The following is a 12,604-nucleotide window of genomic DNA, read 5'->3' as shown; positions in this document are numbered from 1 at the left end:
CAGGCTATGTACGCTCAATCCAGTTTTTCACGGTGTGTAACCCCAAAACCTACCTGGGAGAACAGAAATTCAGTCAGGATATGTACGCTCAATCCAGATATCCCTGGTGTGTACCCCCAAAACCTGAATGGGAGGCACAGCCGTTCAGTCAGGCCATGTATGGTCAAACCTGTTTTTAATGCTGTACCCCCTAAAGCTAAGTGGTATACACAGCAATTCAGTTAGACTAGATACACAACATCCAGCTTTCCACATGCTGTACCCCCCTAATGCTAAGTGGGAGACACAGCCATTCAGTCAGGCCATGAAAGGTCAAACCTGGTTTTAATGCTGTACCCCCCCAAAGCTATGTGGTATACACAGCAATTCATTCAGTCCATATACGCAACAACCAGCTTTCCTCCACTGTACCCCCCAATGCTAAGTGGGAGACATAGCCATTCAGTCAGACCATGTATGGTCAAACCTGTTTTTAATGCTGTACCCCCCAAAGTTAAGTGTGATACACAGCAATTCAGTCACGCTATATAAACTCAATCCAATTTTATTTTCAATCCAGTATTGTTTGCTCTCCATGATGTGAACTATGCCTTTGTCTCTTGAAAAGCCACCCAACACGAAGTCAGCCATGTGTGCTAGTGTGTTACTTGGAATGACTTCGCTACCCCTAACAGGCACACATGGCTGACTTCATGTTGGGTTGCTTTTTCCTCCATTTTACACTCCCTTTCACACCATCCGTGCTGAAGCAGTGGGATGCACTGAACTTCACCCTCAAGCCTTGTGTGGGACAGTGACATGAAATGCCACTTCATCCCCCTCGTCTTCCTCCGCCAGCCAATGGTGCGAAGATGACAGGAGTGTGCTCTGAATGTTTTCAGCCTAGCAGAGGCTACTTTTCACTTACGAAAATGGCCGCACTTTGATCAGTATATCAGGCACAATGGTGTAGGTTTCATAGAACCTTTGCACCAACAAGTTGAAAACATGGGCCTTGTGTGGACCGTTTTTGAGTCTGGCAAGCTCCAGATCTGCTACCATGTTCCGGCCATTATCACATACGCAAACATGCCTGGGCCCAGGTGCAGCGGGGAAAACCATATTGCCATATCATCCAGGATGGCATCCCTCACCTCGGAGGCAGTGGGGCAGCTGGTAGCTGGGTCGAGGTTGCAGCGCAGGAGTAGGCTTTCAGAGAACCCCTGCCATGAATTTTGGGCTGGGAGAGGAGATAGGTCACTCCAGTTTGCACCCCAGACTCCACTACATTCACCCGGCCTGTCATTAAAGAGAAGCAGCATCCCTGACTGCAGGTGCTTGTCAATGCGCCGGTGGTCAAGTGGACCTTGCAGCAAAGCGCAGAACTCTGGGCCTGACTGATGTTATGGGACACGTGCAGGCGCAAGGTGGAGACAGCACACCAAGAGAAGTACTAACTGCTAGGCCCAGCATAGCGAGGTGCCACAGCTGACATCTGGTGACGGAAGGCCTGAGTATCCAGAAGCATAAACGCCAACATCTCCAGGGCCAGCAGTTTTTAGATGAGGCCATTGAAGGCTTGGGCATGTGGGTGGCTTGCGCTGTACTTCTGCCTGCAATGAAACGCCTGGGAGATGGGGAATGGCTAGGAAGAGGCACATGATGGTGCAGGCAAAAAGGGCGGATGGGGGTGAACTCCCCAAAGTGTTTGCCCTGCTGTCCCAGTTGCATTGCAGAGGTGTTGGCATCATTTCCTGAGGTGTCATAGTGGACTTGGTGACCCTCCCGAGTCGAATTGTGGGTTCCCCTGAAACAAAGCATTTTTCCCCATAGACTATAATGGGGTTCGATATTCGTTCGAATAGTCGAATATTGAGTGGCTATTCGAAACGAATATCGAATATTTTACTGTTCGCTCATCTCTAATAAAGACAGTCTAAACCTAGAGAGGATAGGCAAAAAATGTTATATTTAGTGCATCTTGCAATGAATATTTAGTCCTATGTACAAAAGTTTTAGGCTGAAATGGAAAACATGCTATAAAGTAGATTGCTTTTTAAGATATAAAGTGTTACTGTTAATATTTTATTTTTGTCAATTAGCAATAATAAGTAAATTACCAAATTAAAATAATGTCTGGCGTGACCATCCTTTAGAGCAGGGGTCCTCAAACTGCAGCCCGGGGGCCACATGCGGCCCGCCAAGCACTTCTGTCTGGCCCCGCCGACAACACCGGCAGGCGTGCATTTATAATGAAGCTCCTGGGGAGCTCGGCCAGGCCATGGAGCGCACTTCAATTTACCTATTGGAGGGCACCGCTTCCGATGTCTGTGCGACCTGCTCTGCCTCCGGCCCACTGTTTAAAAAGTTTGAGGACCCCTGCTTTAGAGGATGTAAGTGAGGATATGACCTCCAGATAGTAATTTCAACATCATCAAATCTGTCTGGGATTGGCTTTTAGATTTTGCTTTTGTTCATTCCCTTAAAGGGCTCTATCATTGGGAAAAGTCATTTTTAGATAAACACATCCTTGCATAGCCTTTAGAAAGTGTATTTCACACCTACCTTTTGTATGTAAATCGCCTCAGTGGTTTTTAATGAGCCCGTTTTTATTCATATGCTAATTAGTCTCTCGACCTATTGTTTACTATGTATGTATACAGCGCAGGCTGCTGCTTCTGATGACTCGACTTCCTGTTTGCACACACACATAGGAGATAATGGCAGAGAGGAGGCTGCTGGGAACTTCCTGTGCTGGATGGAAGCTAATTAGCATATGAATAAAAACAGACTTATTCAAAAACTACTGAGGCAATTTACATACAAAAGGTAGGTGTGAAATAGCATTTCTAAAGTCTATACACGTATGTGCTTAGTTAAAAATGACTTTTCCCAATGACAGAGCCCTTTTAATTTTTAATTGACAAAAATAAACTATTAACACCTTTATTTCTGAAAGTATTCTTAGGCTAGGCTCACATCTGCGGTGGACTCTTCATTGTTTGGGTCTGCCGGGGGATGATGGAGAGCCCAAATGCCCAAAGCAGAGGCTACCCATGGACACCAGCAGTCCCCATAGACTATAATAGGGTTCGCCGACTGTCCGTCCTTTTTTATACTGAAACCAGCAATGAGAAATGTCCTCCATGCAGGACTTTTCACTCTAACAATTTCTGGTGGTTTCTGCGCATATATGTGAACTTGGCCTTACTTTGCAGCAATTTTTCACTCCCAACCTAAAACCCTCCCTGATTCTATACCTTTAAGACACCTCTTAGATAGCATCATTTAGAATAGTCAAAGTGTCAGATTATAAATGTGGCAAACAGTTATTTAGTGCAGCACAGAATTCTGATGCACTGGCCTTAATAAAGCTGCACCAATGTTAATAACAAAATTTAGGAGCACAAGAAAATGTAACATAGATCATGCAATAAATAATAGGTACCATTTGAGCCTAAAAAAAAAAAAAAAAAAGTCTGTAATATTCAGAAATGGACAACGATCTCATATAGTGAAAATGTTGAGAAAACTCATCTAGACAGCGAGAGAAACAACAGAGAACCATGAGAGCTATAAAGCATCAAATAGGTTTCTGGTGTCAGTATGTGATTCATGTAGCATAAGGGTAACCCTTCTATTTATGACTTCAAGAGAAGTAGAAGTGGTTTTTCATCTGGAAGCAATATGTATTTTAGAAGACACTGCATAAAGGCAGAGCTTATCGAATGAGGCTTCAGTTTGCACCCAGATATTGCACCATGCTATAGATGGAGACTTTAGGAAAGGTAAACTGATAGCTGATAGTGAGATGGTAAGCAAAGCTATCTAGGTGTATACACATGCCAAAAGCATATTCCTTTATATTTATACATTAACTGTAAATTATATGAAGTACAGGGTAAAAAATTTAAATACCTATGTAAACATATTCCAAGTCACCATGTTCCCCTCTGCAGTAATCCAAATTATACAGAAGCCATGCAGAATTCAGCTTATGGGATCACATGGGTTATGCACAAATTTGGGTAGTTCTGGTTAATCCTTAAAAACACTTATAAGAGTTCTGTATATTAATATTTATCTTAAGGCTACACATCACAAAATGTGAGAACACATAAGGTTCCTGTTATGAAAAAATGCAGATCACATCAGCGATATCACTATGGACAGAACATCAACACGCATGAAGAATCATAAAGAGCAGCTGGTTAGCAAATGGTCTTATAGTCTAAAGGTTACAACAGAGGAATAAGACAATTTACATTACACGTTTTTCAGGCAAAAAAAATTGCTGAAGCCAGGGAAGATTACAAAATTGATAAATAGTGGGTGATCTCCTTCACCCCACCATTCCAGTATTGGAACCATAGCCATAGCCCGATCACTAGCCCCAATGGCGGAATCTCTGCAATAACGTAACCGACTACAGCATGTGACGGCTGATGTCACTGAGCTTTGTTAGTGGACACTAACGTCATTGCTGGAGCTCTGGAATTGAAGACCAACAAAGGACTAGGAAGTATCAACACAGAAGGACCCATAACCTACATAACTCCACTGATGACATAGTAAGACTATACTAAAGACATATATGCACAATATAAATGAAAACTTACTGGGGATTATCACAGTTTCTTGTTCTGTATCTCACACCAGTGCCACATGTACGCGAGCAAGAACCAAATTTACTCCATTGTCCCCAATTTCCATCTTGCCGAAGAATTTCAGGAGTTAACCAAATGCAGTGACCTTTAAAGCAATGCTTATAGCAAAAGGAAAAATATATAGTTCAATAAAACAGACAAATATATATACATAGTATAAGGCCAAATTTTGAAATACCTGTTTAGTTGGTAATATTAGACAGTTAGGTTATTTAGTATTTCGCCATACTAAACCTAGGCTATACAACACTCAGGGGTGTTTAAACTTGCGCCCCTGTGCACCGTATCAGTTCACCGAGTTTCCGTCCTGTTTCCCGGGAAGACTGCATAGGGGACAGCTTCCCAGCAGTTAGTTTTAAAACCCATTCATTAGAACAGATTTTAAAATCCACAGGTGTCCATATGGAGACTCTCCGCAGGAAAACTGCTTATTTTGGGCAAGACACAAAGTCCTGTATGTTCGACTTTGGCCTACTATGCACTACTTTTTTTTATTAAAGGGTTAATGATCTAAGGGAAGCATGTCTGACTGTATTATAAATCTCAATAAATAGAGTAGAAGGAATGATTTACAATACTTGGACTGACAGACATCAAAAGAGATCAGTGCTGTGAGAGGGACCCCGGGCAATCCCCATGGGGCTTAAAGGGGTTGTCCCATCACAAGGATCCTATCTATACTGCTTGTTAATGTGGATGTAAGACTTTTCCTAAATACACTGCTTCAGCAAAACTGCTTTGTTTGTCCACTATCTTACTTTATTCAATTCATTGTTGACACAGCCCTTGACTTATCTGCTCAAAAGTCAAGTGATGTATCTGCCTGCTCTCAGGGGGGAGGGAGGAGGGACTAAGTGCACGGGAGTGAGCCTGTGTTTCTAGCTATTCCTGTGTCTACACCACGTGACCTAGCTTCCTGCTATCAGATAGTGGAGAAGAGCCGCTTTCATTTCTGAACTCGTCTTCTGTTCCCCCAGTTATCAGTCTAGCTAATTCAATTGTGTTCATTATGGCAGAGACAGGCAGTCTCTGTATGTAACACAGAATGGAGTTGCTCCTGCCTGTACTTCATAGTCCAATATTGTGCATATAGTGTTGTTTGAGGACCTTTGATGACATCACAGGCCCTTCAGTCGCCCCATAGGATCACGCTATGCGGTGGGCGGAGCTACACACTAATTTGGGGGAGTGGCTAAACGGGCAGGTTGCATATGAAACCCTGCCCACCAAATGACACAAGAAACCAGGAAGAAAGAAGATTTTACAGCAGTGAAGACTGGTGAGTATGCGATGTGGGAATACCCCTTTAACTCAATTGCCTACTCTGACTACTTGTTATTGGCTACTATTTTAAATATAGTTACAAGGGAAAAGTATGTTTTTGTACCTTGTCAGCCAGTGGGTATGAAATATAAAACAAAAAACTTGAGAGTCTTCAGTAGTTGATACCTTTTTAATGGCTAACTAATAATAATGACAGATTACAAGCTTTTGGGATAACTCCCATCCTTATAGTATACCTGACAAAGGGATCAGAGTTATCCCAAATGCTTGTTTTTAGTTTTTTATAAAACATAGCTACATTGAATGTAAGGGATGAAAAATGTCTTTACCTTTATTTATAAATGTCTTTTTAAGATTCTAAAAGGCTTACTATATAAAATGTGTATTTTTTACCATGAAAAAAAACTCATATATTTGCTAAAAATATATATTCTCATACATGCATGTTTGTATCATAAGCTAAGTTGGTGGTTGCCATAAAAATATAGTAATAGTAAGAAAAAAAAAAATACCTTTCCCTGTGCACACATTGTCCCATCCAGAGGAGGTCCTTTTTTGGTTTTACAAAAGTACGGATTATCAGGGTGACTGCACCACAATTGCTTGCAGGGGTCAAACGTGCGAAACTATGGAAAAATTCAAATACAAAAGGAAATTTAGATTTTCCACAACTATGATTATAGATATTACATTTTACACCAACAGGAATACAGAGACATAAGGGTATATTTACACTCAGCAGATGTGTAGCAGAAAATCAGTTCCACACATGTGAATGGCTTTGTTTCTTGAGGGGCACATGGTCTGAATATTGTAATGCATTACAGAATAAAAAACATAATTCTTTGAATAATTCTTTGATGTTTTTGTGTATGCCATTTAAAATGATGTACTGTATGTGATAATGTAGGCCTGGAGGACAGTTGAAGGATCTCCTGGTTTAGATGTGGCATACACCTAGGAATTTAGAGAACTTTAGCTCAAAAAATTGCTTTAAATTTTTCACGTGCCACTTTCCTGAAAAGCAGTATGGGTTGTTGTGTTGTAGGCAGGGTCACAATCCCCATCAACCCTATGATTATTTATGCCTTCCAGAACATGCCATAAATAAGCTGCATCCTCTGGTGGTGCAAAATTTATTAAGACCAGCTTAGTAAATGCCAATCTTGATAAATTTCTCCCTCCCCCATTGTGTTTTATGTAGCTGTCACACTTGGCCTCGTCACAAGATCAGTATTCAATATTCCAAGCATTTTTCTATTTTCATTAATTTCTTATTATTAAAAAGTGCCTAATTGTTGTGTACTTATGGAAAAAGCCAGAAGCTTGAAAATAGTTCCAATGAGGAACTGAAACGTAACTCATACATTGAGTCAATAGATTTACATTTTACTGGAGTGCTGCATCTTCTGAGGAATATTGTGGAAGGAACTGCACTCAACCTTATCCCAACAAGCCTTGCTCTAACTCCTCTTCAGCAGTTTCTTCTAAAGATGGCTGTACACTTGACACAACTGAAGGCAGAATACTCATTTGATCTACAGCTAGCCCACCCAACTAGTATACACACACATGCTCAGCTCATTTAGCCTTATTCACATGTCCACATTGTGCGGAACAGGACTCCACAATTGGTAAACATATTCTATTAAACCAAACTATGTTACTGTGCAATTCACATTATGTAAAAAAGAGAGGCAAGGGTGGTCAGTCAGTATCAAGAATATCAGAAGATGGATGTCCTGATGTCTGCTGGGCCCTGAGACCAGGTCAGGCCTTTGTCCATCCTAGGTCACCTTCTGAAAAGGAAATCACATGCATGGAATTGTCATACAAAAGTTCTATATTGTAAAATGACAATGGACCAGTTGTACATAAACTCATGAGACATGAACAAATAATGCACGTTCCCTTCTTTTCTGCATGCCAGTAGCTTACACTTGTCTCCCTCCATTGAGAATACATGTGTATTCAGCCTAACCATGAAAGCTTGTGTACTGCATGGAAGGATCTTAGGGTTATATGTGCAGATATCTTAAAGTAGGAAAAAAATGTTTATATTATTATGTATGTATTCCCCCACTACATATAATTGATCTAGTATTGCCTTATTTATTCCATTCTATCAGGTGAAATTTCTTTTCAGTTGGGTCATGTGATCTAAGTCTGACTTCCTAAAATCTACATGGGGTATATTCAGTTTAAAAATCAATCAGACCCTGATATCTCATATGATGGATTGTTCACAAACCCTTCAGGTGACACAAATTTTTATCATCACTAACTACTGATTCTGTCTTCCTAATTACATCAGGGAAGACAGGCTTGCACATTCCAGTGAGCGCCCTCTATTGGTTTGCCACACTGAGGCACCTGACTTCCTAATTACATCATGGAAGACAGATTTGCATATTCTTCCCATGGTCCCTTGCAAAGTGGAGTGCTAAAGGCTTAATAAGTCTCCACACACCTATATGGTGGTCTCTCACCAAGGAGTGACTATATCCCCCTAACCCTGGGCAATAAACTCAAAGTTTCATTGCAGAATTAAACATTTTAGAACTCAAGTAATACATAGCAATACAAAGTACATGAAAGAGCTGAACACTGGCCCTTGGCTTTATAAAACACTCAAAATAAAAAAAGACCATACTTACAGCTGTACACATCATGTAACCAATACCAAAGTCAAAACGGCATTGCTCATTCATAGAATAATGAATCCCAGGCAGCTGAGGAAGCGAAGGCCATTCATGTGCAAATGGATCATCACGTAGGCAATCATAGGAACTGGGAAAAAGGCAAACCCAATATCATAACAGGATTTATATCATTAGTGTTACTATTATATTATTATTGTAAAAAAACATTTTTAAAGCCATTCTCTTTAAGGCTTTAACACTGATGGACAATCTTCAGTTCTACCTCTGGGACCAACACCGATCAGCATAATAAAAAGATTCCACACAGATTAACAGGGGTCCAAGAGGCTGAACCAATGATTAAAGGTTTGGAGAAGCCCTTTAATTCCACAAATCCTGTCCAACCACATGTTTAGATACTATAATATAGCTTAATATGTAATACTCATCTTACCAATCCCCTGCTACCTCTTACCATTTCCCAGGTTGTAGAGGGCTCAGGTGAACAAAGTCTGGCAGCGGAACCAGAAAACATCAGCATGGAAGTGGTAGTGGGAGTATTACTTTCTTTATTATTTTATAGCACTGCAAGTGTATGGCTGGACAACTCCTTTAATGCCTTCTTAACTGGCACCAATCCACTTATTCCAGCACAGTTGGAATTCTCTCTTTAGTCCCCACCATTCCTGAACAATCAGTGCTTTTAGTTTTGGTGCTTGAAATGTTAATAAGGCTCTGTACTGTCAGGAGGTCTAAAGACCCTAAATTGTGTATCAGGCAGCAAAACTAACCACAATTATTGCTCTGGAAGGGTGGGGAGCTGTTGAAATCTGTGGAGCAGCATCTGTTAAATGATGCAAAGAGCTGGACCCAATGGACGTGGTGAAAGGTTCTCTTAAATGTTTCAACCCTGCAGCTTGTCAAACCTGAAGAGCTTCTAGTGAACGAGTCTTTGCTGTCTGTGGTTGCTGCATTTTAAGTCAGTAATGTTGTTTTCTTCTGTTACAGCAATGTGTTACTATCAGTCATCCGCTATCTCCGGGCTTCCACTAAAATGACAGTAGTGGTGACATGGCTTTGTCCACTGCTACATTCTCAATAGAAGTATAACGCTGCCTATTGTCAAGATCAGTGGAGTCTTAGTGGTCGACTTCTAATCGGTAATATATCCTCTATCCTATGAACAGATTACCGTATTTTTCGGACTATAAGACGCACTTTTTTTCCTCCCAATATGGGAGGAAAATGTGTGTGCGTCTTATAGTCCGAATGCAGCGTGTGCAGCGTCTGTGTCCCGTCTGTGAGAATCAAAAGGAGAGCGGTGCTGTGCCTGCCTGCTCTGCCCCTCCTTCCCTGTCTGTGTTGCGTGTTTGCAGGAGCGAGATATGAGAGGCAGGGAAGTAGGGGCGGGCCAGACAGGTGAAGGAAGCGTGGTTTCAAGCTTGCCGAGAAAACCACGCCTCCTTCTCCCGTCTGGCCCGCCCCTCCTTCACTGCCTCTCAGATCTGGCTCCGGCAATGAAACCACACAGACAGAGAAGGAGGGGCGGGCCAAACGGGAGGAGGAGGCGTGGTTTTCTCGGCAAGCTTGAAACCACGCCTCCTTCACCCGTCTGGCCCGCCCCTACTTCCCTGCCTGTGTGGCTTCATTGCAGGAGCCAGATCTGAGAGGCAGTGAAGGAGGGACGAGCCAGACAGGTGAAAGAGGCGTGTTTTCAAGTTTGCTTAGAAAACCACACCTCCTTCACCCGTCTGGCCCGCCCCTTTTTCTCTTCTTGCATAGCTTCACTGCAGGGTGTCTCTTTCCATCCATGGATGAGAATAGATAGATAGATTAGATAGATAGATAGATAGATAGATAGATAGATAGATAGATAGATAGATAGAGACAGACAGACAGATAGATTAGATAGATATGTTCAAATCACCCCCATATCCCTAGAATACATATAAAACAAAAACATTACTGTGAAACACATACACATTTGGTATCCCTGTCTCCGAAAGCCCCCGGTTCTATTTACATTGGTGAATTATATTAGGTTATTAAATATTTCACCAATTTTTTTTTCCTTAAAATTTTTTCTCCCCTATTTTCCTCCTCTAAAACCTTAGTGCGTCTTATGGTCCGAAAAATACGGTAATCATTTTATGGCATAAACCTTTCAATGGCTTTGTGGTTTGGTGGGTAAAAATGTTTCTTGGTCATATAATTAGTCTGAAAACTAGGCTATGTTTAACCCCATACGGTCTCACATTTCAAAAGATATGATAAAATGGCACTTTTCGGTTCCTTACCCATTGCAGAACTGGACCTGAAGGGAGAAATGTGCACAAATTGCTGAATTGGTGAAATTGATGTCTCTTAGTGGTATTTATAAAAGTCGCAAATATGGCTTGTAACATACCGTATTTTTCGGACTATAAGACGCACCGGACCATAAGACGCACTAAGGTTTTAGAGGAGGAAAATAGGGAAAAAAAAAATTTTAAGGAAAAAAACTTGGTGAAATATTTAATAACCTAATAATATAATATAATATTTCACCAATGTAAATAGAACCGGGGGCTTTCGGACACAGGGATACCAAATGTGTATGTGTTTCACAGTAATGTTTTTGTTTTATATGTATTGTAGGGCTATGGGGGTGATTTGAACATATCTATCTATCCTATCTATCTAATCTATCCTATCTATCTATCTATCTATCTATCTATCTATCTATCTATCTATCTATCTATCTATCTCCTATCTATCTATCTATCTATCTATCTATCTGTCTGTCTGTCTGTCTGTCTATCTATTCTATCTAATCTCATCCATGGATGGAAAGAGACACCCTGCAGTGAAGCTATGTAAGAAGAGAAAAAGGGGCGGGCCAGACGGGTGAAGGAGGTGTGGTTTTCTAAGCAAACTTGAAAACACACCTCTTTCACCTGTCTGGCTCGTCCCTCCTTCACTGCCTCTCAGATGTCGCTTCTGCAATGAAGCCACACAGGCAGGGAAGTAGGGGCGGGCCAGACGGGTGAAGGAGGCGTGGTTTCAAGCTTGCCGAGAAAACCACGCCTCCTCCTCCCGTTTGGCCCGCCCCTCCTTCCCTGTCTGTGTGGTTTCATTGCCGGAGCCAGATCTGAGAGGCAGTGAAGGAGGGACGAGCCAGACGGGTGAAAGAGGCGTGGTTTTCTCGGCAAGCTTGAAACCACGCTTCCTTCACCTGTCTGGCCCGCCCCTACTTCCCTGCCTCTCAGATCTCGCTCCTGCAAATACGCGACACAGACAGGGAAGGAGGGGCAGAGCAGGCAGGCACCGTGCTGCTCTTCTTTTCATTCGCACAGACGGGACACAGACGCTGCACACGCTGCATTCGGACTATAAGACGCACACACATTTTCCTCTCATATTGGGAGGAAAAAAAGTGCGTCTTATAGTCCGAAAAATACGGTAATTTAGAAGTTCTTTATGCCACAAATTGCATGATAAAGTCCCTCATTAGTGTTTCTCCCCGACAGGCCTTGCTGCAGGCTGTTGAATGTTGTTGCTTCCCTCACTACTAGAATTTCTATCTATTATGTGGTCATGTACAACATATAAAAGACAATATGATCTGTATTTCAGACCTAGTTGTCTTCTATATTGCAAATACAGCAATAAAGAACTGAAAATGGGTTGTCAAGGATTAAAAAACATGTTTCATTACAGAATTGTTGCTACACCTGTCATTGACTTGTGTGTGATATTGCAGTTTTAATTAATTGATGTGAATGGACAGTGGAAAGTTGGGGCACTGGTTCTGGAAGAAAGTAGCCATAGTGTTATACTCCTGTACAACCCATAAATCCAACTAGAAAAATTCGGGGGCTGTTGACACCTGCAGATTTCCACAACAAATAATCAAGAACCTATTCCAGTTTGTTCACATTAAGCATAACATTTTTAAAACTCACCAAACCACAAAAAAAATCCATTAATTATATAAATAGCCAAAGCCAAGTCACACGGTTATCAGTCTCTAGAACATTCAGTATATCCCTA

At 41.6% G+C, this 12,604-nt stretch overlaps 1 protein-coding gene across 1 annotated transcript in view; it reads right to left on the bottom strand.

The window, feature by feature from the left end:
* The window catches only part of LOC142203773 (A disintegrin and metalloproteinase with thrombospondin motifs 2-like), a 283,879-nt gene that overhangs the window by 98,243 nt on the left and 173,032 nt on the right, over positions 1 to 12,604 (bottom strand). Inside the window, exons 9-11 of the mRNA XM_075274794.1 lie at positions 8,588 to 8,720; positions 6,443 to 6,556; positions 4,599 to 4,744 (exon numbers count right to left, since the gene is read on the bottom strand). Of these exons, the coding sequence (XP_075130895.1) occupies positions 4,599 to 4,744; positions 6,443 to 6,556; positions 8,588 to 8,720 (393 nt within the window). The remainder of the gene's footprint in view (positions 1 to 4,598; positions 4,745 to 6,442; positions 6,557 to 8,587; positions 8,721 to 12,604) is intronic.

Source organism: Leptodactylus fuscus, chromosome 5, assembly GCF_031893055.1.
Source record: "Leptodactylus fuscus isolate aLepFus1 chromosome 5, aLepFus1.hap2, whole genome shotgun sequence".
NCBI lineage: Eukaryota > Metazoa > Chordata > Amphibia > Anura > Leptodactylidae > Leptodactylus > Leptodactylus fuscus.
This window is presented reverse-complemented; position numbering and strand designations above follow the sequence as displayed.